General features: G+C 51.2%; 1 protein-coding gene across 3 annotated transcripts in view; it reads left to right on the top strand.

Moving 5' to 3' along the window:
* The window catches only part of SOCS7 (suppressor of cytokine signaling 7), a 30,735-nt gene extending 13,826 nt beyond the window's left edge, over positions 1-16,909 (top strand). For all 3 annotated transcript variants that reach the window (XM_045985014.1, XM_045985016.1, XM_045985015.1), the window contains 4 exons: positions 1,157-1,285; positions 6,822-6,957; positions 7,381-7,531; positions 11,087-16,909. In XM_045985014.1, the coding sequence (XP_045840970.1) occupies positions 1,157-1,285; positions 6,822-6,957; positions 7,381-7,501 (386 nt within the window). In that variant the 3' untranslated portion in view covers positions 7,502-7,531; positions 11,087-16,909. The remainder of the gene's footprint in view (positions 1-1,156; positions 1,286-6,821; positions 6,958-7,380; positions 7,532-11,086) is intronic.
* The last annotated feature ends 8,899 nt before the right edge of the window (positions 16,910-25,808 follow it).

Below are 25,808 nucleotides of genomic sequence, written 5' to 3' on the forward strand. Positions count from 1 at the left end.
AGTTTCAGGAATCAGCCTCAAACGTCTTAGCCACTCCTGCAGGCTCTTCTCGGCCCCACTGTGTCTTTTCTGCTCTCGGCCGTGTTGTGCTGTATTTATTTGGTTTGCTTCTCATGTGAGGCAGGAAGTGGCGTGTTAGGCCAGCATAGCTCTGTCCATGGTTTCCTCCGTCCCCACCCCTGCCTTAAAGGTGCACGAAGAAAGAGGCCCTTCAGTCCACAGACCTGAGAATTAGTTAGATGGCTGTTGCCTGCTCTCCTGCTATTTCCAAAGGCCAAAATCACACCAGCAGAAAACACCCTCAAACTAAAGCATTTCAGAATGAAGTATTTTTATAAGTCTATGAAAATGACGAACGGCTTGGCCATGAGACAGGAAATGCCTGACCTCTAAGGTCCCCAATAGGCGAGAGGCCAGTAAGGAGAGAACCTTCACATGGTGCTCCAGTTACTTTTTGTTCAAAGGGGCTTTTCTTCCTTGAGTAAATGGAATTTTTAATGGAAGCCTTGTGGGTCTTTAAGTTGCCAGTTTGCAATGGAGCATTTATCTTCATCTTTTTAAGTGATACTGTAAGAGTAGCTAGAGAGACTCAGAACTGTAGTTCTCTTGGATTCTCTCCCTTTTGTGGATGATTCCTTTGCACTTAGTGCTTGAGTTTTTGGTTTGTTTTTAGGCACGGGAGTTCATATTCCCTTTTGCTTTTGGGTTTGGGGTGGGATCTTTGCAACATACCAGGGGCGGGGGTGGCTTTGGAAGTTGAAGAAAAGACTAGAATTTGGTGTTTTGTGCCTAACACATGAATGAGTGAGATTTGCAAAACTACTTACTCTTCCTTTCTTGGTTGACTATTCTATGAATGCTTGAGCACAGACCTTCCTGAGGGGATGGCATTTCAATCGGCTTTTTCTGTGGCAGTCTTTTTTAACGGTCTCTGATTTAAGGATTAGTGTTTATACTAATGTCTTATTAAAGAGGATTTCTTTCTTTCCATTCATTGTGGAGCAGAGGGGAACAGGCAGCTTCAGGGACCTCTGTCTGACTGCTTGCCCACAAATGACCCTTCCAGAATTGCAAATTGTTAAAATGTTCAAGTAAGCTTCCCAGATGCTTTAAAAGTAAGTTTTACATCTTTATCTCTCCCTGATTTTCTATGCAGGAACTTTCAGCCTGTGGTGTCACCCCAAGTTTGAGGATCGTTGTCAGTCGGTGGTGGAGTTCATCAAGAGAGCTATCATGCACTCCAAGAATGGGAAGTTCCTCTATTTCTTGAGATCCAGGGTTCCAGGTAAGGCTAGAGTTACATTACATAGCTTCCTTGGGTATGATGCAGTATAGTATCAACATGTGTCCCCCTGCCTCCCGGAAAGAGCCACACTTCCTCGAAGTCTTTTTTCCTGGCTCTTATGGCAGCCGCTCTTCCTGGGGTCCAGGAAGACTAGTCCCTGCTCCTGAGCATTAATCCTTCGACATACTGAGAAGGAATCTGCCTCTCAGACCACACGGATGAGAATATTTAACGTTGTGAATATTTAACATTCAGAGGTGTCCCCTGTCCCTGATTTAGGCATCTCACGCTTCCATGTGAAGCAGAGAGGCGAGAACTTGCTCGGGCTGTTTCTACGGGAACAGGGCAGGTAAAAGTATTCACTAGAAAGGCCACGATGAGTGGCAGGGAGGCTGAATTCAGTGGCCATCTGCTGGGGATTTTGTCTGTTCGTACGAAACTTGTTATTAAAGACTAGGTAGTTCTTGTATCTTTTATCTCTGCTAGCGGCAAATATAAAGACATCTCTCCATTTGGGAGCATTGGGCAGTTCTCATCCCCTGTCCCTACTGGTGTGGTTATATAGCCTTTCTGCCCACGAAGTAGGGAGCTGTCTGTATCATCTCTACAGAGGGGAAAGAAGGGGTGCTTTGGAGGAGTCTGTCTGCTTTTCTAAGGTTGGAGAAAAGCAAAATGACAAGCATATTAATTGAGGGATTTGTAAGATACAAACAGAACTTAAAATGAGAACTTCATGCATTCCCAGTGAATCAAATTAAGATTCTTAAAGAAACTGTGTGCCAAGAAATTGCTCTAAAAAGAAGTTCCAGGGGAGCCCCAGGCAGAACATCAGTAACAGAATTGAGCCAGGTTACAGGAATGCATTTTATAATCTTAGTGATTTAAATAAAGCATGACAGGGTGAGAACTGTATTAATTCTCACTTCATTTCGTATTTGCCTCAGCGCCATCAACATAGTTGGATCTCGTGCAGTTGACTTGGTTAAAGGGAAAAATTAGAATCCTTTCTTACAGGAACTGACTAGTAATTTTTAAATTTTTAAAATTTTTAAAATGTGTGGCTTTTGGAAGTTATTTATTTAACAAACATTTATTCTGTAACTCAGTGTCAAAAATAAGCCACATTGCTACCTTTGGAGATCTCATAGCCTCAAAGAGAGGACAGGTGGTGGTTGGTGGTGGATGATTGACAAGGGCTAGGGAAGCAGCTCTGTTTATGGGTGAACCAGGGAGATCATCTCAGAGGATTCTGGAATCTGGAGCATGTAACTACTGTAGAGTATTTAAGAGACTGCAGAGTCCTGGACTCTGCTGTAGCTCATTTCATTCTACAGATGTGCCCTGTTTGCAGAAATTTGAACCAAGATTCTTAACATTGGTAAGGGCTCGAAATTGTAGCGGTTGCTACTATTATTTGACTGTGTGTCCTGTGCCAGTTACTTTGTCAGTACTAACAGCTCGCATTTCTTACAACAACTCAAAGTTAGCTGATAGATTGGTCTGTTGATAGATAAGACCATTTTCATTTGCCAGTGAAGAAACTGAGACTGAGAGGCTCCAATGGGAGGTCACTTAGCCGATCAGGGCTCAAGTCAGAGTTCAAACCCAGGCTCAACTGACTCCAAAGCCTTTGCTTTATCTGCTGCCAGTCTCTTACTGGGGAAAACTAACAGCAAGCAAATTGAAACCTGAGTTCGCAGAGATTTGTGGAGACTGCATAAGGAAGTCAGCAGTGTGTTTATTAGTGGAGGATGTCTTTTGAGGACCTGTGAGGAATGCTCCAGAGAGGATATCTGTTTGCACTTAAAACTGTAATTAAGCTGAGAAGGCAAATCAGAGTTCGTATTTGCTCCCAGACCGTGAGTGACCTCTCTTTGAAGGACTGAGGCAAAAGCAAAGCCAGTATTCTCCTTTACCATTGTTTGCTGTCCTCCTTTGCTTGTCGTAAAAGTCTAGGCATTCTGGGAGGTTGATTCTGTGAGGGACTTGGCGTGAAGAAGAGATAGTGATTAGCATTTGGGTTGAGCGTTCTCAGCCTGCACCAGTCAGTAGATTCTAAAAGGAGCCTGTTTGTTGAGACTTTGGGATGATGATAACCAAATGCCTACAAGAGCAGGTGTTATTTCATTTAACCCTTACAAAATCCTTTAAAGGGATACTATAGTCTCTCTTCTTTTCTTTTCTTTCTTTCTTTCTTTTTTTTGATACAGATTAAGAAACTGAGGTACAGTGGGGCACCGGGGTGGCTTAGTCGGTTAAATGTCCTTCTCTTGATCTCAGCTCAGATCTTGATCTCAGGGTTGTGAGTTCAAGTCTCACATTGGGCTCCATGCTGGGCCTGAAATCTGCTTAAAACACACACACACCAACAATAGCAACAGCAACAACTGAGGTACAGTGAGTTGCAGAGCCAGGGTTCAAAGTCAGGTTTTCTTTCCAGCTCAGCACTAGGGCAGGGTGCACTAACAGGGCCTGCAGGCTGGTGTTAAAGAGATGCCAGGGATCATGGGAATCATAAAACTAGGACTAACAGAAAAGTTCTGGATGGTGGCAAATCAGAAGCAGAAGGAAGGAAATGAATTGAAATAAATGGAGGAAGTGGCATCAAGGGAGGGACCCTTAGTAAAAATAAAAATGATGGCACCTAATCTTGGTTTCCACTTTATCTCTCTCTTTTTTTTTTAACATTTTATTTATTTATTTGACGGAGAGAGCACAAGTAGGCAGAGAGGCAGGCAGAGAGAGAGAGGAGGAAGCAGGCTCCCTGCTGAGCAGAGAGCCAGATTTGGGGCTTGATCCCGGGACCCTGGGATCATGACCTGAGCCGAAGGCAGAGGCTTTAATCCACTGAGCCACCCAGGCGCCCTAAGATTTTATTTTTAAGTAAGCTCTACACCCAACATGGGGCTCAAACTCACAACCCTGAGATTAGGAGTTGCATGCTCTATCGACTGAGCCAGCCAGGCACCCTAATACCTTTTGTTTTTTTCATCGCACTTTGAATTGCACAACATTAAGGAAATTGGTCTCTCTCGTAACCATAATTAATCTTATAATTTTTTTTTCATTAATCTTATAATTATTTGTTCAGTAACAGGTTTTCCCTGTGTCCCAGGGTTTCTTAATTCTGCACTATTGACATTTTGGCCTGGAAAATTCTGGTCTTTAGGGAACAGTTTGGTTTGGCAGAATGACCTGAGGGTGGGAGTGCTCAGACTTGGGAAGAGATTAGTCACCCCTCACCTGGTGTTTGTACGGGGGAGAAAAAAACAGTGAAGTGGCCAGAAACTGGATTGGTGCCCAGGAACCCTGGTATGATGGACCAGAGGAAGGTTCCTGGTGGTCATGGTCCACCTCACCCTTTCCCTTTCTGCTGTCCTGGTGTGCGTCTCACATTTATTTTCATTTCTACCCTCTTCCGCCAACATGCTCTGGATGTGAGAGCTCCAGCTGTTTGCTGCGTTTGGGGCAAACAGTAAGTGGTCAGGCTGACCCCAGGGAATATCAGAGAATTAACAGGTTTCAAACTGCAATTTGTGAACCCAAGGCTAAAAATAACACAATTAAATAGGCAAGTATATATGGTCATTAAAATTCAAGTAGGCAAACTATCAGATAATTTTACGCTACTTATTATCCTGGTCTCTTTAAGCACAGGTCTGATAATACTGTGTCTTTGCGAAGAAATAATTAGATACATAAATTACCTTTGTTTTTGAAACATCGTGTTGAATTTAGCATTATTACAACCCGCTCCCCAAAAGCTTTCTGTTTGCCATAGTTTAATAACTCAAGTTTAATTTACTAAAGAATATTTTTTAAACATAGGAGAGAGAGTGTAAATTCAGAGGCCTTTGAACCCAATACCATTTTAAAACCACTTGAGTTTAAATATATTCAAGAGAGAAATCCATGTGTGATGTGTATGTGTGTGTGTGTATGTGAGCAGAGAGGACCATTCATGCGGGTGGAAGAGGGCTACAGTGCTTCAAAGGATAAGCCCCAGAATGGAAGGGATAGGAGCAAGGAGAGGCCTGAGAGAGGCTGGTCATGAATCAAAGTGCTGGGGCTGTCCTGGACAGCGCCCTCGTCAGGCAGCAGAGGGGCAGATGCTCTGGGGAGACGCCTGAAGAACCCTCCTTTGAGGTTCTGTGGGCCCAGCTCTTCCTCAGACAGAGCGGTTGCTCATGGCAGGCCGGCTTTGTGGGTTCTGGGCTGCGATCAAGTTCTTTGAGCCCAGTAGGCTTCAGTTTCTTCATATGTGAAATGGGAATAATTGTGATACCTGCCTCAAAGTATAATTCTGAAGACTGAATGACTTAAATGTGTTAAAGTCAATCCTACTTGCTTGCTTAGTAACAGTGTAATATGTATTTTGACTTTTTTCTTTTTTAGAAAGTCTGTTATCAGTGACCATGCAAAGGCTCTGGGAGACAGTCTGCAAGCTTTAATTTTCTTTCTTCTCACCCCTTCAAACAAAATTTTAAAATGTTTGAAATTAAACTCCTGAAACAGTAGATATGTTATTTTCCAACAAGTTGTGTCCACAGAATTTCTTTCGATAGGACAGCGGCCGAGAAGAGAATTCTTTCAGAGATTTTGCAGCTCAGATTCTTTCTGAGAGCAGTTTGCTTATTTACCTTCTGTAGCCCCTTTGTTTATTGAAACCAGAATATTCTTTGTTCCCCTGGACCAGTTTCAGTGTCCCTGCCATTGTGGATGTCTCCATTCTGTGGCGCTGACCCCTGGGTGGGGCTGGACTTTCGCAGCACCGAGCCTACTGATGCTGATGAAAGCAGGGGGTGGGGCTCCCGTCAGGCCTGGTTGGCATCAGGCAGCGGGCACTTTGGCACTGAGTGGTACTAATTCCAGCTTCCCCAAGCTACCATCATTGGTTTTCTTTTAAAAGCATCATCCTTTTTTTTTTTTTCCCCCTGTTCCTGGACCCAGCCTAAAATTTCAGGAGCACAAGGGGTGGGAGGAAGCGAATGGGGGGTTGAAGTAAATGGCAGGAGTGACGGGCTTGTATTGTAGCCTTGATCCCAGCCATTGGCTTCTGCTTACCAGCCTCTTAGTTGGAATTGGCTGGGGACCCCTCTGAGAAGCCTTTCTGAGTTCTCCCCTTCAGACTGCTGTTAGATGTGCCATCCAAGTATTCCCCCCTTCCTAGCAGGGGTGTGTTGATTCCTGCTCTTCACAGAGAGCCTCAGGCCTGGGATTGGCCACGTGGCTCCAAGTAAAGTCTTTAGCTTGGCGGTTTTCACTGGGCTGTTCTGAAGAGCGAGACTCTTCAGCTGTGAAGAGTGATGCTAGGGAGGCCCTTGGCAGAGGAGGATTGAGTCCCTTGAGTGAAATACAGTGGTAATGCTTCAGCAAATGGAAATCAGCTCTTTGTGGAAGAGAGCTTTTGCACCCTACAGAACGCACATGAGAACGATAAAGAAGCCCTATTTCCCTTCCCTGGATTCGCTTTAGAAGCGAATTGTAGTTAGCAGCATTGTTCCTTCTGAATATGTCTTGGTTTTCATTCTTGAAGGCCTGCCACCAACTCCAGTCCAGCTGCTCTACCCTGTGTCTAGATTCAGCAATGTCAAATCCCTCCAGCACCTTTGCAGATTCCGAATCCGACAGCTCGTCCGGATAGATCACATCCCGGATCTCCCACTGCCTAAGTACAGCGGGGTCTTGCGGGTCGGGGCAGGGATGGAGGTGTCGTTAGAAATGTGAGGGAGGCCTGCACGCTGATGGCATAGGCAGAGCCTGGTGCCCTTCACAGGCATCCTCCTTTCATTTCTCGCGTGTCTTAGCACCTAACTCTAGAAGCGTCACATGGCAGCTAGAAGGGAGGAAGGTGTGTGTGTGTGAGACTCCCTTCTGCAGTCTCTACGAAGAGTGGAATGGAGGTGGTAAGAGGGAGGGAGACAGAACTCTAACAACTGAGAAGGTGGCAAGTTTCTTAGGTCGGCCGAGGTTTTTTTTGTGTATTCCCAGCCATAAAAGGTTTGAAGAAGGAGGAGGGCTTGAACAAAGGGGGTCTTTTGCTTATGGTCTTTGCAAATGACACTTTATGTGTATTCCTCTTTTGTTTTTCATAGACCTCTGATCTCTTATATCCGAAAGTTCTACTACTATGATCCTCAGGAAGAGGTGTACCTGTCTCTAAAGGAAGCGCAGCTCATTTCCAAACAGAAGCAAGAGGTCGAACCCTCCACGTAGCGAGGGGCCCCCTGCTGATCGCCACCAAGGGTATGAGCTCACTGCCTCACTGTCCAGCCGAGTCTCTTCCCGGACACTTCCTGTCATGCGCTGGGCCTCACCTCCCTCCCCCACACCGCACGTGTATACTCCTGATCCAGGCATCTGCCCAGAGAGTCACGAAGTCTGATAATGAGGGTCCCGCAGGAGGCACATACGCCAAATGGGAGAAGAGCAGATACACACGAGGGGCTTAAAAAGTATTTGCCAAGCAACGTGCAAGCTAACCAGCAAATATAAACAAGGAGGAGGACACAGAAATGTAGCTAAGTGTGCAGCCCTCTCTCATAGTTTATCTGCCTGATGTTGCACAAATGACATGGAAAACAGGAAACCAAAGGGAAGGATAATGTCATCAAAGAGAACGCAAACGTGCCTTTCATCGCAACAGGCGTGCACTTCAGTGAGAACTCCCAGGTCCAGTGGTTTGGAATGTGAGGGTGAGGAAAACAGGCTCGCTCTTCTAGTGAGGGTTCCACCTGGACCACTGAAGAGTAAGCGATCAAAAAGAATAAGGGAATTAGCTACGGGATCTATTTATCTAAGAGGCTCTTCTCCCGTCACTACTTTAACTGAATTCTACTCATTAATTTCCCCATAAAATATCTTGGAATACTGGTTTGTGCAGATTGATTCTAATTAGTCTTTTAAACTGCCTTCGTGGAGGCATTGAAAGGTAGAGGTGAGTAGGGAACAAAATTGCCAGAGAGTCGTGAGTTTGATGCTGTGGGTTACCTGCGAGATCTCACATTCTCCTGACCCGCCAGGGGCGGTGACCCCATCTGCTCTCCGTGTAGGCCGTCCTCCTTGCGCACTGACTACGTATACTTCCTCTCCGACCTTCTCTGTTCCCCAGTGCTGTCTCCCACACGAGACAACCTAGGGGAGAAACCCACAGTGAGACAGTCTGAGGATGAACGGAGTCTTCATATCCCTACTCTCTCTGCCCTCTTCGTAACTGGAGAGCGTGATAACTGGCGTTTATGCCCCCACAGGTTTTCTTGGGCCGTGGCTAAGGCACACACCCAGCTGTGTGCCTCCCCTCTTAGCTCTGGAAGTCCCTGATCCTATTCTGTGGGGGGGGAGGCGCTCGAGCTGGGCTAACAAAGATTAACAAGGCAAGAAGGAATGAAAGAAGAGAGATCAAGAAATCCTAACTCTGGGACACTGCAGAGCTTTAACTTAAAGCATCCTGGACTGGGTGTATGTCTTGTCATATCTTCGATTACATGCACGTTGTATCCCCTCGGAAGCAACTCCTAAAACATCCAAATGTTCTGATGGCTGGGGGTTTTCTCTGTTTGGCAGCTTGGCTGCAGTTAGGATGGGAAGGTAGGAAGGAGCCAGGGAGGCATGCTGACACAAACACACCGTTGTGGAGGAATCAGGACCCACTAGTTAGAGCCCCTCTGTGGGTGCTGTACCTTAAGAGGACCCCTCCCCAGCAGCATAGTCAGAGGTGAGCTCGGCACGGGGGTTGGGGAACGGCACTCCCAGCTTCAGCAGGTGAGGAGTAAATGACTAACACGGAGCCGAGACGTTTCAGGGTGAGAGGGGCTTGCTAGCTGAAAGAAGTGTGAAGCGGGGGCGGTTAGACTTACTCTGTGTGTCTCCGGGGGTAGGACAAGGGCCATGATGGAGGTAAGGTGTAAGGAGTTCGACTTCAATCCCACTTCAGAAGAACTGTTTTACCAGACAGGTCCAAAAGTGGAGTGGGTTTCCACAGGCCTTAGTGAGCTCCCTACGGGGCTCTGCCTTCAGGTCTGTGTACTTGTTAAGTCCCCAGTGTGGACCGGGAAGAGCGTGCTGGGCGAGGTGGTCTGTGACCCTGACCTCGAGGAGCTGCCGTTCTCATGAGGAGAGACAGACAGGGAGCATGTGAAGAAGTGAATAGGCTAATTGCAGTTGACCATCTGTGTTACGAGGAATAAAACCTGGTGGAGTTTAGTGATTGGGGTGGAATAGTGGTACTCAAGTTTGGGTGATCAGGGTAGGCCCCTGTGAGGAGATGTCATTTCAGCTGAGATCTGAATATCAAGGCAGAGCGTTCTGGGCAAGGGGGTCCAGTGAGTATAAAGGCCCTGAGATGGGAAGGGACTTGATTCGATGAGGTATAGGCCAGGGGTAGCCAACCTCCATGAGTGTGGGGGAGGGGCGGTCATGTATTGGCAAAGGGTTGAATTGAATGAACTCCCAGGGTGTCTTTGGTGTGTGTGACACCAGGATTGTTGTCTATGGCAAAGAATAAGCATCTTGCTTGTCCTCACTCCTGGTTTAGACCTTAGGGCCCCTTGAAAAAAAGGGAAGTGACGCTCGTGAAGGGAGAATCTTTATGTTGTAGAATTTGGCCCTTATGACTTCCTGTCGGTCAGGCTGATGTTAATTTGGGAATTCTGAGTGGGCCACTTGGTCTGTGCGTGCTGTTACCTGGGAGTTTCATGCTGGAGTGCTTGGAGTCAGCAGACAGAGTGACAGGTGGGATGATGCCCTTCTTAAATCGGAAACCACATTGGCCTTTTTGACTATGTGTCAGTCCTCTTCAATAACCAGAAGCTGCAGAGACCTGTGGCTGTTCCCAGCTGGGCTCACCAGGGTTTACTCCAGTTTCGTTCAAGATTTTATTTAGGGGCGGCTTGGGGCCTCAGACAATTACGTATCTGCCTTCAGCTCAGGTCACAATCCCAGAGTCCTAGGATCAAGCCCTATCCCACATCAGGCTCCGTACTCAGCAGGAAGTCTGCTTCTCTCTTTCCTTCTACCCACCCCCCACTTGTGCTTCCTTTCTCTCAAATAAATAAAATCTTTTAAAAAAAGAAAAAGATTTTATTTAGAGTGAGAGTGAGCAGGGAGAAGGGGGGAGAGAGAGAGAGAATCTTAAGCTGCTCAGTTCAGTCTCTCGACCCTCAGACTATGATCTGAGCTCAAGTCAAGTCAGACGCTCGGGGCACCTGGGTGACTCAGCTGATTGGGTGTCTCCCTTCAGCTCAGTCATGATCCTGGAGTCCCAGGATCGAGCCCGTGTCTGGCTCCCTGCTCAGTGGGGAGGCTGCTGCCCTCCCACCCACTCCTTACCTCACTCACATGCTCTCTTTCTCTCTCGCTCTTGCTCTCTCTCAAATAAAACCTTTAAAAACAAAAAAAGAAAAGAAAAGAGATGCTCAACCAATTGAGCCCCTTTTTTTTTTCTTTCTTTTTTAGTCCCTGGAGCAGGTGAGCCTCAGGAAAAGAGTGAGGGGAGAAAGTGGGTGGAAAATTAAGGGGCAAGAGCAAGGGAAATAGAAGTGAGGCAATAGGACAGAATACATTATTTATTGTATTTATTATCAGTTATTTTAGGACCTTTTTTTGGCGTCCAAGTCATGGGCTGTCCAGGTCCCCCAGCAAGTGCTGTTGTTACATCCTGAGCCCTCCCCACGGTTTATGGAAGCCTTTGGCTATCCAGAGTTCTCCTTTGGGGCTGTACTTTTCCACTGCCAGAGGCTGGGCTCTTCTCCATTTGCTTCCACTCCATTGAGCCGCTCTCATTTTTTTCCTTTTTTCACCTAGGCATTTGGTTGCCAAGCTCCAGTTTTGAAGAACCAAATGAAGCTACTGTGGAAGGGGGAGTGAGGAGAAACGAGGGAGTTGGAAGGGCTGAGATCCTCCGTGCGAAGACTTTGGTCCCCCTCACAGCCCTGGGGCTTAGAAGAAGCACACGACCACACTCTGTGCGCGGGGCTCCACCTCGTCACGCCCAGCCCCTGCGCTACCCTGGAGCTGGACGAGCTCCTTGGAAAACTGGAAGAAGTCTGAACACTGTTCCTTTTTTTAGACGTTTTGTTTTGGATATTTGCATTTCTCGGTATGGAAAACTTCCTTTAAAGGCAGCTGGGGTCTGTGCGCATTGGACTGGAAGTGGTGCCAAGGGTGAGCCAGGTCCGAGGGAGGGGAGAGGGAGGGAGGGGATTGCCAGTGACGGTCATTCAGCTGGGGCCAAAGGCGGAGTGTGAGTGTTCACCGTTGACCTTGAAGAAGGGAAGAGAAGGAGTCAGAAGTGCAGATCGAGTTGGGAGTTTCTGAGGGATGAGGAGCCTCTTCTGTTTGAGCATGGGTAGCTTCAGTGGGAGCAGGGAAGAAGCGAGGGTGGGTAGTCTCGAATAGAAGATTGCTGAGCAAGGACTGGCAGAGGGCCTCTGGCGGGGAAAGCAGGGATGCCTCACATCCTTTTCCTTTAAAGTTTAGGAACCTGGTTTCAGAATCACCTCTCATAGAAGCTGTGTTCGTTTTGTCATACTGAATTCCTCAGTTTTGTGACCTCAAGTCAGTCCTGTTCTTCCTCCACCCTCCATCCCTCCCCTTGAGATAACTACATTTCACTCTGATCATGGTAGCATCATTCCTGTTGCTTCTGCCAGCTGCCAAGGCAATCGAGCAATCGACTTTCTCATCACCTGAGCGTTTGAGAGCCCTAATTGTGAGCTGCTACAGTTAATGGAGCATGCTTCCAGGTTCTTAATGGCAGACTGTACCCATGACTTAGGAGTCGGTGTTACTTACCTCCATATGTCTGGCAGCTAGTGAGAGGGAATACGGAGAACGGAGAGAAACGAAGCTCTCGTGCTAGCACTCTTCCGAGAAGCTCTCCAGTGTCTCAGCCTTAATGGAGTGTCTTTGGATCAGAGAGGAGGAGAGCACTGGATCTCATGTTTTTACATTTATCCCGGTTGTCCCACTTCTGGGATGGGAGGTAGCAAGGGCTTTTTTATTTTCCTGTGTTTTTCTAGCAACCCAAACGTTTTCCTGAGTCTGATCCTGTTTGTCCCCCACTTCATTGGGAAGTCTGTCTGGTGCTGATTTGGGAGTTGTCCACCTTCCAGACAGAAGTGGAAGAGTGGAGTGGGGGGGTGAAGCTCCGGTGTGTTTCAGTGGTCGTTGAGTTTTTCTGAAGTGGGCCGTTGTCAAATCATATGATATGAGTTTGCTTTTCTGTAGAGTTACTCTGGGGAGAGGTTTGCTGTTAAGATGTGAAGATAGAGCTGTTTGCGTGTTTATTGCTCTTTTTCGTAAATGTTCCATTAGCCTGCCTGGTTCCCCTGGGTTTATATCTGCTTCATCTCATGAGATAAATAATATCTTCAGGTTTGTGGTTTCCTGATGGTTTGGGGTAAGGCCCCAGTGTCTTGGTAATTTATAGGACTGCCTCATCTGGAAGCTCTGGCCTTCTGCCTTATGTCTTGCATGGAATGACCAGTCTTCCTCCTTATATGGAATAGGGAGGAAGCATGCATTGTTATCTGTCTGGAAAGAGGGGGTCACAAAATGAGCTTCGTGACATAAACATAGCCCATCTCTGATTTGTCATGAGGCACTTCTTTTCTCCTTGGATCCCGTGGGAGTGCTACCAACCAGTGAAGACAGTGGTCCCAGAAATTGGCTGAACCTGTGAGTCTTGCCTCTTGAGGGTGCAGGTGAACTTGCCGTCTTGCAGAAGGTGCCCCCCAGCTCGAGAGTCCGCAGTCTGCAATCCATCGGGATCCTTGAGTAGCTGACGTGCAGCTCTTTGGGTTTTTTGGACCTTTTTTCTTTTATACATTTCAGACACCCATACTTTTTAAAAAATTCTTTTTTTATAGTGTGTTTTAATGCATTTGCCTGGCTTGGGTAGATACTGTGGGAAACGCAAGAGGGAAAAGACACCATATCTGTCCTAAAGGAGCTTTTAAGTGACTGCCCCACGTGCAGCAGCTGCAGAATGACTCTGTGTGGCAGCAAGAACCAAGGGCTATCTTTAAAGAAATTCAGCTGGGTAAGATCAGGACAGACCAGATGGTCTGGGAGAGCTCTGTGGCAGTGAGGCCTTCGGGTCCTAGGCAAGGGTAAGACAGACAGGAAACACACAACAGAAACATGGAAACAGCAATCTGCAGGGTGTTCTGAACAGGACATGGCCCAAGGTTAGGCGACGGTGTCAGTCACTCCTTTTTCAGGGCCTGTGGTTTAGATGGAAACTTCTAGTCATCAGGCAAGTTTCAGTGCTGAGGGCTTGTGATGATGAAGTAGAATCCAAAGCCAGAAGTTGGCTGGTTCCTGCCCGTGGCCAGGGGCCTCACTGCTCTCAGCACAGTCCAGGGAGGGAGGCAGAGCCCTTGTACCCCTTGTGGTACCAGGGGTTTCCACTGGACAATTCCTGCAGTCAGGTCCAGAACCAAACCATCTGAGGAGGCATGATCCAAGCTCACCACCATCCTCCTTTCTCCTTCTGGGAGAGCGTAGTATGCACACATGTCCATGATCTGTCTGTGTGCTAGTCATGGCCCAGGCTATAGTGTAGACCTTCCTCAGTAGAGCGAGACAGTTACACAGGGAGAGACAGGCTCCATCGGGAGAGGAGGGGAGGAAGAGGCAGGAGCGGGGCAGCTGGCTGAGCGGCCTGCCTGGTCAGAGCAGGAACAGGAGTGGCTGGCCTGTTGCCAGCACTCACCTTCATCTTTCCAGGCTGGGCCCACTCCACCTTTGCCGGTTCTGTGTCGTGCTAATCGAAATGCAGCCCACAACTCGTTCCTTTTTGCTCGTTGTATTTTAAAGTCACAAACTGGAAAAGGTTCTCACCTCCCGGGACCCATCATCGATTTCACAACCCACAATTATGGGTCCTTGCCTGTGTGACGCTTACTTGTTCGTGATTGATCTACTGTAACCTTCCTCAGGACAGGTGTGAACCACTGTGAGCTAAGTGACAACTACTGCTACAATTTGCTGTTGCTTGAAATTCACGTGTTGTGGCAGGAGCGCAGAATAAGGAGGGTGGGGCTTTGCTCTGAGGACTAGGTAAGTGGGTAACGGCTGGGAGTTTGGGACCGTTGGCAAAGGCCTTGGCCCGGTGGCCAGTCTGTGCCTAGATTAGTGAATGTGAGCCACGACCTGCAGTGTGCAGGCTTCTGAGAGGAGAGGCTCGGTGGGGAGCTCGCCATTAGGGTTTCTACTCCTCCTCTCCTCCCTCTCCCTGGGGGCTGATGGTATCAGCTTTCCTAAGGTGGGGAGTGCCACGGAGAGCAGAGAGCGACTGCAAACCGCCTACAGTGCACTTCCAGGAAGAACTGGGGAGCGGGAGGGGGCTGAGTGCTCACACGTCCCGGTATGAGAGCCAAAAGTAGAGCTGGATGCCCCGAGGTGCCCGCCTTTTTGGCCCTCACCCTAGGCCCCCCAAAGGGCAAGACTGCTTGAAGCCCTCAGGTCCCAGCAGGAAACGGGGCTAGGCGAGACTTTTTCCTTAGGTTAGACCCTTTCCCTGCCCTGCTCCCTTTGCCTTGGCTTTGAGCCCTGGAGATGGAGGGCGAGGTACTGGGATCTGGCTCTCTGGCTGCAGGAAGGAGATCTGAAAGTCAGTGTGCGTGCATGTGTGCGTGCGTGTGTGTGTCCACATGCGTGTCTTCATTTGCAGGAGTCCTGCTACCAGTTGGGGTGTTGAAAGCATCTCCATTGTGGGGAGACCTGCCATTTGTTTTCCACTTTAAAGAGAATGACATGCCCCCTGTCCCTAAGGGAGGAGCTTTTGAGTTAGACATTTTCCCTATGGGAATCCTTGGTTTGGTTTGTTGTTGGGGGGTGGGGGGTGGATAACTGATTTTTAGCTCTAATTGTCAACACAGCTGTTCTTACACTGAATTTGTGCTATTGCATACATGTAGCCATCTTTCTTTTCACTGCAGCAGTGTTTATCAGTAGTTCAAAATGATTTATTTGCTCCTGGGGAGTAAAATCTTTTTTATTAAAAAAGAAAAAGAAAAAAAAAAAAGGGAGAAAGAAAGCAAAGTGTGGCTTCCTCCCCCCATGATAACTGGAGGATTAGTGAGCCTCAAAGCTCAAGAAGGCAAAGTTGAGTCTGCCAGTCCCTGTGACTTATCCTGTTTTGACATCGGAGCCTTCGTGCTCAGCACAAAAGGACAGGAGGCCTCGAGAAGATGGAGAGCAAAGCCTTGGAAGGAGTGAGGTGGGATTCGGACCCTAGAGATGGAGGCACTGGGGGACTCAGGTGCTGCAGTTAGAAAAACAGAGTAAAGAATCGTATTTAAAATACTGATTCTCTAATCTGCCAGGGAAAGACCTTTCTTTACATACAGATTCCATACTGTCATTGTCGTTTTCATCGCTTCTTGACCTTCCTGGTAGGTGCCAGCCCAGTTTCTTCCTGCTTCCCGTGCTGTCCTCTGTGCCCCTCTCCCATCCTTTCCCACTCCCATCTACCTCTCGGAAGCCAGTCCTGCACACTGAGTCTGTGACTTGCCTTCACGCTCATTTCATCTCAGTTAGAGGGTCCCTGGAACTGCTCCCCACCTCCCCCACTGCCGCCCGCCCCCGAAGTGCTAAAAGGTGCAAAGGGACAGGTAAAAAGCAGCCAGCCGTGGTGGGAGGAAGTGAGTGTCTGGTTGCAGCCGGACTGCAATCTTTGCTCCTGGAGAGAGGGTGTGAAGAGAACCGAGGACTCTGTTGATCAGAACCCAGGAGCTCGGACACTGCTCCGCCTGGCTCAGTGGGGCGGGCAGGCTGATCTCGCTCCTCTATCCCTGGTGCTCCCTTGAACGGGAACCTGCCCCCTCACCGTTCCACCCAGCACCTTTTCCAAGGGACAAGCATGATCCCGGCACCGCTCCGTGGGCAGGCCGGTCATTGGGGTGCCCAGACTGGTACTGCCGTGGCACGGGCACTGCTGTACATTTCTTGGTTGTTTTTAAGAAACTCTGTGAAGAGGGGTGTCGTTCTGGGCTCAGGGTGGCTGCCAGCCCTTCACCAGAAGGGGAGCCGCACCCCTGCAACCACTTCTGTCCTCATGTCGCCCCACCCCGCCCTCCTCCAAGCCAAAGTGTGGCCTGGCTTTTGTCTTCCCATTTCGTTTTCCTCCTCTCGTCCCCCTTTTTGTGCTTAATTTATTAAAATAGTTGCTGTATAATTTATTTTCATAAACTATAAAAAATTACTAAATGGTTAAAATAGACTTGCAGGCCAATCTTAAATGGGGTGGGAGGGTCTGCGGGTGGGGTGGGAGAAGGGAAAGATGTTTTGATATAAACAAAACAAATGCACTTTGGGTGTGTTTTGGTATTTTTCTGGGGATAGATGGGTGGGTGTTGGGCTGTCCCTGTAGATTAGTTCCAGAACCGGGCGTTTGTATATACTGTATTAATAGGCATGTGTGACTCTTACAAAGGGACATTAGTAGCTGCTGCAGGTCCTGTTTGGAAACCCCTTGTACAACTCCCAGTTTTTTGTAAGTGTCAGTGCGGGAGACATTGGACTCTTGTGTTTGTATCTCCTTTTTATGATTGCTGTACTGACCCATGTCTTTTTGGGGAGGGGTGAAAAGAGATTTGAAATAAAAATGTTTAGAAATTACTTCAGGTGGTTTGGGTTCGTGTTTGTCAGTCCTTCTCTCGTCTCCTGGACTCCTCACATCACCACCAGCCCCGTAGAGTCAGAGAACCCACCCCTGGTGACTGGGGCATCTCTGTGATGGGAGCCAAGCCGGATGCCTCCAGAACTGGTCTTGTCAGAGTTAGAGATGTTGGAAAGTTCCCTAGGCCCATGGCCTTTGCTCAATGCTGCTTTCTCTTTCCCCGGGAAGTGCAGGAGAATTCCAGTGCCCGTGGCATTTTTTGGGTTGGTGAGCCGTGGGGTGGGGCTGTGGCTAGGCAGAGTGCACTTGGCCCTGCAGCAGTCAGTCCCCACGTTTCCCCGGACTGGCAGGCGAGGTTTCTCATGAGTTTAACCTGCATCTCTCCTGTCTTGCTAAGCCCAGTCCCTCTTGAATCATGCTCTATGGAGAGAAAAGGAACAGAGTGTTTCTCTGACAACCGTGTGTACTCGGAGCCACTGGAAAGTCCCTTCTTCACTTCCCCACCTAACCCTTTCCAAGTCCCCTACTTAGGGGGCCACTGTACCACCTTGGCACATTGAGGGGCATTTCCTGCAATTTCTCTGCATCCTCAGAGCAACAAGCATGCTCCGTGAGCTAAAACCCAGTTTGGGGGAGTTGTATTTTCACAGGACTGGTGGAAGGAGCTGTCCCAGGGGAGTCTGGGAAGCCCCATTGCCTGAGTCACGAGTCCCCAGCCTGCGTTAGGGTGAGATGGTATGTCAGTTCTGTGACAGGGTGAATTTCTTTTTTTTTTAAAGATTTTGTTTATTTGACAGACAGAGATCACATGGAGGCAGAGAGGTAGACAGAGAGAGAGGAAGGGAAGCAGGCTTCCCGCTGAGCAGAGGGTCCGATGCGAGGCTCGATCCCAGAACCCTGGGATCATGACCTGAGCCGAAAGCAGAGGTTTTAACCCACGGGGCTACCCATGCGCCCCGACAGGGTGAATTTCTGATGGAAGCTTTCCTTCCCTTTTTGAAGGGAAGGTGCGCCAAGCTATGGAGGGTGAACGACACTACGAGGGAAAATGCTTAACCCAGAACCAGCAGTTCAAATGCCCTCATGGCCACTGTCTACACAGAGTTGTCAGTAAGGACCCTCGGCTCACACCATTATCGGTCAGGAGTGTTAGCGCGCATTCCTTCAAAGCAGAGGCGCAGATTTTCATAATTTCAGATGAGCATCGAGCATCATTCACAGTCAAGATGACTTAACTCGTTAGGAAAGACAGCTACGGGAGCCTCTGACTTGGGTGATCGAGCTCAGAGAAGGAGAGGCATTCTTTTGGTAACAGTAAACCACAAATAAGTAAATCAAACGGGCCCCTGCCCTCCTCTTCGGCCCCAACACCTGACACCACCTACGTCACCCCCTGTGTTCCTCGGCCATTCTCTTCAGCCAGTACTTTGATTCTGTTCCCAAGCCTGGTCCGTGTCACACAGCAGGTGGTGCCCCTCCCCCTTCCGTCCTGGCGTGTGTCCCCAAGGGTGAGGATAAGCGTGAGGGTGAGCAGGGAGAAGGGAGCTTTCAGTCTGTTTGGGTTCCCTCCCGCCTCGCCTCTACCGTGAGCGTCCTGTGTCTCATGGTTCGAGGGCCTGTTGGTGCCACTTGGATTCTTGAGAACAACACTTTCATCTGGCGCTCAGCCAAAGGCTCCGGCTTTGACTCCAGCGCTGAAGAGGCATGAGCTGAGTCACCGCTGGCCTCTCATGGAGCCCCGTACGAGAAATTTTTTCAGGAGGAATTTTGACCAGGCTAGTCCTATGCACTGATCCCTGTTCACGCTGCGACTTCATCTGGCCTCCGTTGCCATGTCCTAATTAAGACGTCCCCCTTTTCGCACCTGGGCAATTCCAGCAACTTCCCAGCTGGTCTTTCTGCATCTGGCCTCCTCTCTCCAGTCCTTCTAAAAAGTCCTTCCCGAGAAAAGACGTGCTCAAGTCCCTTCCTTAGTTGAAAACCCTTCCTTGGTTGATGACTCATCCTAGAGCAGAAAATCTTCCCTCCTCAACTTGGCACCCAACTGTTTCTCCTTCGCCTGCCACACAGACTGCACTCTGGTCGTGACACACGCAGTGTCCCCCGAGGACAGCATCCCTTCTCCTGCCCCTCCACCTTCCCTCATGCTGGGGGACCCTTACTTGTCCCTCTCTCCACTTGGAAACTCCCCCTTCAAGGGTTTGCTCCGGGACCACCTCTGGAATTGTCACCAGCCACTTGTGGCCCAAACCAATCCTCCTTCCTCTGCCATCTGTTCATGCATCTTCCGGCTTGCTCATCCCGACTTCTGGTCTGGGAGGGACGGAGCCCAGGTCCTGCTCAGTTCTCTCCCTGCCCCTGGGGCTGGCCCAGTTGAGTACACACACCAAGGTGGTGGTGGCTGAGGAACGGGGACATCAGCCACCTTCCCGGGAGTGCTGCTTGCTCTCCCAGCCCAGCCAGCCTTGAGCCTGGATTTTCACCTTTCACACAAGGCAGCTTCCGTACGGGGTTCTTAACTACTAAACGTCAGTTCTCTTCAGAATTTCTCAAGGAATTGGAGTTTGGGTGGTTGAAGTAAGAGTGTGAATGATATAACATGACTGTCACGCAAGGTAGCCCAAAGGTGGGGTGTAGACCGCTTCCCCCTGCAACTAACATGTCACAGCACCAGGGCTGTCCTCTGGTGGAACGTGTGCTCCCCACGTAGGGTCAGCAGGCTTCGTCCAGCCACCCGGAGTTACACGGAACCGCCTACCATCCCTGGTGAATTCTCCCCCAACAGAAAGTCTGCATTTAAAAAGCTCAGCTCCAGGGGCGCCTGGGTGGCTCCGTTGGTTAAGCCTCTGCCTTCAGCTCGGATCATGATCCCAGCGTCCTGGGATTGCCTACTTCTCCCTCTTACTCTGCCTCCTGCTCCCCCTGCTTGTGTTCTCTCTCTCTGTGTGGCAAATAAATAAAATCTTTAAAAAAGAAAGATAAAGACCTCAGCTCAGGCCCCCTTCTTCCCATCCTGGGCTTCGGGTCTCATCCCGTGTGGTGTCACAGCCTGGCTTCCCCCACCCACCCCGCCCACTTCTGAGAACTTGGTTTTGTTTCTGGGCCTTTATTCTGCAAATCCAGGGGTGATGAGACAGGTGGAGAACAGGCGAGCGAGGCTACCTAGCTTTATACGGGGAGGGAAAACTAAGTGTGGGCAGGTCACCGCTGAGCCTGGGTGCAGTTCGGAAGGTTTGAAATGGGACGGGACAGTCTGGCTGCAGCCATCCTGTGTGGGAGATTGGTAGTTAAAATTTCCTGAAGTTTCTCTGCACGTTGGGTGTCATCCCCTGGGGCTCCTTCCCTGCAGCGGCCACCCTCCCCCATGCCCTCGTGTCAGTGAAGAATAGCGCCATAAGGATCCATCTCCTTTTCTTCTGGATCGCGGGCTCTTTCCCTGAATGGACACCATATGCAGAAGGCAGTACAAGCCCAGCTTTAGACATGAGCTCTTATTGCTTGCGGACAGGGGGTTCTGTGTCTTGTTCATCTGCTCTGTCCCCCGCCCCCAACCCCCAGGACTGTGCCAGCCCACTGACAGGTGCCCCCTGGATGTTGGCAAAGGCAGCCAGGCCAGCCCTGGAGGCAGCCCTGGGGTTAGGTCCTCTGAGCTGGAATCACCTTCGCTGCTGAATGGGGGTGACCGGGGCTGGGGGGCGGACGCGACACCGGAATGGGGATTCACACGGGAAGCAATGTGGGCAGGGAGCGAACCCAGAATGCCTTGTTCAGTCTGTGGAAGAGGCGTCAGGGGAGCGTGCGGGGGCTCTCAGCCAGAGCAAGGGTTGGTGAGCCTGACTCACTCAAAGTGTTGGTGTTTTGTTTTTTTTTTTAAAGATTTATTTATTCATTTTAGAGGGAGGGAGAGAGAGCAGGAAGGAGGAGCAGAAGGAGAGGGAGAGAGAGACCCAAGCTAACTCCAAGCTAAGCTAAGCGCTCGATCTGATGACCCTGAGATCACAACTTGAGCAGAAACTAAAAGTAGGTCGCTTCACAGCCGGAGCCACCAGGGGTCCCAGGCAAACTTTTTTAAACTTCACACTCACCGTGAGACTAGAATCTCAAGGGGCTGGGTATGGGGGGTGGGGGGTGGTAAGAAGCGGGGATGGAAGGTCTCAAATACATCTGATGGGTCCTTTGTCCCCTCTCCATGCCGACACCCCCTCATTCCCATGCTCTGGGAGGATCCCGCCCAGCCTGTCGGAACACCGGCTCCACTTGCCAGTCGTGTGATCTTGGACCGTCTATTTATGCTTTCTTAGTCTGTCTCCTCTTGTGAAGAGGGAGAGTATTTTTACTTACCCCATGAGTGAGTAAATGAGGTAATGCATGTAAAATGCCTGGTACTTCTTCAGCACTCAATAAATAGCCACAGGCACTAATTATTATCATTATTAGTGGCATTTTGAAGAGAGGGACTGAGAGCTTTTTGCCTTCTCTAAAGCAGAAGGAAAAATGGAAAGATTTCAGGGCTGTCACCAGAGGCTGCAGCGAGGAGTGGGCTGGAGGGAGGAGGGGGGAAGGTTTCGGGAGGATAAGTCTGGGCAGGCAGGTCGGGGGGCGGTGGGTGATGGGAACAGGTGGCACCGGGTGAGTTCTTAGGCTTTTCCTGCCACCTAGCGGCGCCTCTGGGCTATGCCACCCAGCTGTCCCTTCGAGTCTGGCTGGGCGGCAGTGGGGCGAGGCTGGATTTAACATCCCAGAGCACAGAACCTCCAGTCCTCTTCTGCTGCCCCCATTTAGTGCCCTGTCCCCTCAGAGACCCTGGCCTGGGCACATCCTCCACATAGTCCTAGCATGTGGAACAAGACTCCTTTCTCCAAGTGCAGGGATGGGGGAAGGCTTTGTTCTCTTAGATCCCGGGCAGAATGAGGAGCTGGGGCAGACACCCCAGGAGCTGGCAGAGACCTCCCCCCAGGCCCCACCCTGTCCCCCGCTGGCTTGGTGGCCACCCCAGGGGAATGCCAGGCCTCCCCCAGGCACTGGGGCCCCAGACCCATCTTGGTGTCTGCGTTGGGTTTTATTGAATTCTCTAAAGATGTGCAACACTGAGCAGAGCCTGGGTCAGGGTTCTCCTGAGCTTTCCCATCCTGCCTTCTCCAGAGAATTTTGCCTTTGTCTCCGGGATGAGAGGAGGGGGACAGAGAGCGCAGCCTGAGCACCCCTTCACCCCCACGTGAAGGACGGGGGGGGGGGGGGGGCTCTGAGCCAGCTCCGCCTCTGGGGTTCGTCATCTCCCTCCCCTAGGGGAGGCGCCAGCCCCTCCAAGGAGGCTGCCTGGAGTGATATCCTCCTTGCATCATGTCTAGCTCCTGCTTCAAAGGCAGCTGTGCCTGTCTGGTGAGGGGTCTGACCTTGGGTGAGGGGTTTCAGGAGGAGCCTGGGAGCTACATGCTGGGCTGGGGATCTGGAGCCGCGCTTCCACAGCCCACCCCCCCGCATCATCTCCCCCCACACACACACCCTCGATGCCCACTTTTCCTCTCAGGTCCTGGTTAGAGCCTCAGCTGCAACAGGGCCAGAATTGCATCATTCTTGGCTTTGTTCACAGAGCAGCAGGTGGAGTAGTGGGCCCGCAGTCCATGCCCCCCCCGCCCCCCCCGCCCCCCCCCCCCCCCCCCCCCCGCTTCCTGCTCATCTCCTTCCACTCCCTCCTGGGTAACCCTCCTCCTCCCTCCCTCCTCAGACTCACGGCACCCCCACCCTAGGAGTAGCCTGCCTTAACCGTGGCTCTCAGATCCCTTCCCCCCCCCCCCCCCCCCCCCCCCCGCTTCTCCTGCTCCCCAGGGAGCCCTTGAGGCTCGAAGGGGAAGGGAAGAAGGCTGGGGAGGGGTGGCTGGGGGGGTAGGGGGAGGAGCAGAAATCAGCATCGCGGGGAAACTGCCCTCCTCATTTCTGTTCCCCACCCAGTGGGAGGCAGATGCCACCCCCAAAGAAACATCTGGTTGTAGCCAGGGTACAGTCTCCCAGAATTTGGGAACAAGGTTAAAATCTGTCACCTGATACATGAAAGGTAATAAATAATCAACATAAGGTGAATGAACTCAGCTCTTTGTAGAAAGCCCTCAACTTTCATTGATGGTTTATGTGTCTGTCAGCGGGCCCGAATGTTATACTCCCACTCCAACTTCCCACCAACCCTGTGAGGTGGTGCTGTTATCACTCTTGGCTTATGGATGAGGCAGCTCGGAGCTCAGACGTGAGTGCGACACACAGCTACGGAATGGCAGACACGGGACTTGAATCTTGGTCAGTCTCCCCCACAGTGGGGCTCAACGCTTCTCAAAGAGATGGTTGGAAAGTTTGGTGCTGACCAGGTTGGGACTTCCCCCCCTCCCCCACCCAAAAGGAGATTTTGCCCAAGACACTTTTTTTTTTTTAAGATTTTATTTATTTATTTGATAGAGACACAGAGAGGGAATACAAGCAGGGGGAGTGGGGGAGGGAGAAGCAGGCTTCCCACTGAGCAGGGAGCCCCATGCGGGCCTTGATCCCAGGACCCTCGGGTCATGACCTGAGCCAAAGGCAGATGCTTAACGAATGAGCCACCTGGACACCCCTGCCCAAGATACTTATTAAGAGACAGGACAAATGTCCTTTTAATCTTATGAAGGAGATTCAATAAGATATATTTCAAGTGACCTGGGCTGGGCCCTGCCCCCCCTCTACTGCTGCCCCTCTATGGTAAGGCTGTGGCTGAAGGTTCTGGGCCACGTGGGGAGGAGCAGTAAGAAATAAAGAGCCAGAGCCCGTCGAGGTTCTGGGCTGTCAGGGAGGAGGGAGGACTGGGAGGCGGCACACATGGATCTTGCAGTCCTCCCAGGGACCCTCTGCTTATGGGGCTTTCTGAATAGCTTCTGGGTTTAGCATTCTAGCCACTGTGACTTTGGCTAGTAGGAGTCTATTTGTTAGGGCCCGCTCAGCATCTTTGGGGACAGACAGTTCTCAGCCTTGCAAAGCCCAAGCCCAGACTTTAGGTCTAGCCAAGCAGCAGCTGTTCTAGAAGCCCATCGTGGGTGGCTGCTGCCGCCACAGCCACCTCCTCCTCCTTGTTTTCACTTCCCAGTGGCTGCTTCATTCCTGAAAGAGAATCAGTGGGAAACAACGAGGAAGAATGGAGCCTGCCTTCACAGCCCAGGACCCAGCTCCACCAGGACCTGGGAGAGGCAGGGTCAGGGTCTGGGGTACATGCGTGCTGGCCATTAGCACTCTTCCCAGTCTCCTGTCTCTTTGCCCAGGACAGGCTCCCTCTGAAGAGACAAAGGGCCCCATTGACCCCCTAGCCTTGTGACCCCACCCAACTCTGTCCCTCCCCTCCCCAGGCAGCCAGCAGGACACTCACTCACTTGGGTAGCAGACAGCGGCCACAAGGCCGCTGAGAGGGCATGGCAGGGAAGCCGAGAGAGGGGGCAGCCAGGAGGGTGGGGAGTCCCCGCCAGACCCCTGAAGAGATGGGCGGCCCAGGATGAGGGGTAGCCAGGACTCCTGGCTGTAGTTCCAGGAGCAAACAGTAAATACCCTACAGGGCCAAAGCATGGGAGGACCGGGGGAGTCCAACCTCAGCCCAAGCCAGGCTGCCCCTGAGCTCAGGGCCTCCCCGGCCTGCATTCCTGCCTCCCTCCCCCCAGTATGTCCCCCACACCCAGCCTATAAAGCCCCCTTTGTCTGGGCCTACTGAGGATCTTAACTCGCCCCATCTGAGCTTCCCGCCCTCTGCCCCCTCACCCTCTGGTGCCCAACAAAGAGTCGAGGGTGCAGTGGGAGGGGGTAAACCCCCCTTCATGCCAGCCTGGGCACTGGCCTTGGGGGGAGGGAGTTGAGGCAGCCAGCCCCTGCCCACCAACGCTCCCACCCTGCTTCCAGCCTCAGGGCAGGTTAGTTCCCAGCCCTGTCTGCTCTGGACTCCTCACTCCAGGGCAGCACGCCGGCCTCTCACATGCCTGCTCATGTGACATCACCCTCAGTACGGCCCTATCCAGTCAGGGGCAGGACAGAGGAGCAGTGGGCCATCAGAAGCCACCTCTGATGGCGAAGGTGTCAGTGGGGGAAGTGGTCTCTTCCGCACCTCTTTGGTCTTTCCCAGAGTGGGTGGCTGTCCTGCCACCAGTCAGGTGCCTGGCTGGCATTGGGGGCTTCAGATGACCCTTCTGTGGCAGTGGGCCCAAGTTCAGCCCCTCCTCCCGCTTGGCATATGCCTGGGGCAGGGCACCCGGTAGGCTACAGGAATCTCTGTCTCTACTCCCCACACCCAGTCAAGGACCTCAGAACACATTTGAATAGAGGCTGGATCCTGACAGGAGGGATGGCGCCTCCCCACCATCTCCTGTCCTCATAAGGTCACAGGATCCAGGCCCCTGCTCACGGGCAGTGGGGGGTGGGGGGAGTGGAGGGGACAGTGCCGTGTCTCCCTGTGTCCCAGGCTCTGTGGGTGTCTCTGACCTGCTCTCGGGCAATCCCGGAGGAGGGGCATCAGCCTGGGAGACAGTGGTCTGGGCCACCGGGTCAGCTCTGTCACCAGGCTGCCGGGTGACCTCCGGCAAACCCTTCTGTGGCCCCTGTAACATGAGGGGTGGGGCCCTTCTAAGTCCTGAATCTCGGAAGTGAAGCGAGGGGCTTCCCTGGGAGAGTGTCCTCTCTGGAAGAACGACGTCCCCAGGACAGAGAGAACCAAGTGTACTGGCGGGGATGAGCCCCTGAATGTGAGCGGGTGTACGTTCTGTGTGTGTGTGACCGAATGCGCGCGGGCGCGCGCGCGGGTGTGACCGCGGCGCCTCCACCCGCGGGTGGGAGGGGGCGGGGCGGGGCGGGGGCGGGGCCTGCGGAGCGGGGCGGGGGTCCGGGCGGCTGACAACCGGCGCT

This window comes from Meles meles, chromosome 18 (assembly GCF_922984935.1).
Source record: "Meles meles chromosome 18, mMelMel3.1 paternal haplotype, whole genome shotgun sequence".
Classification (NCBI taxonomy): Eukaryota; Metazoa; Chordata; class Mammalia; order Carnivora; family Mustelidae; genus Meles; species Meles meles.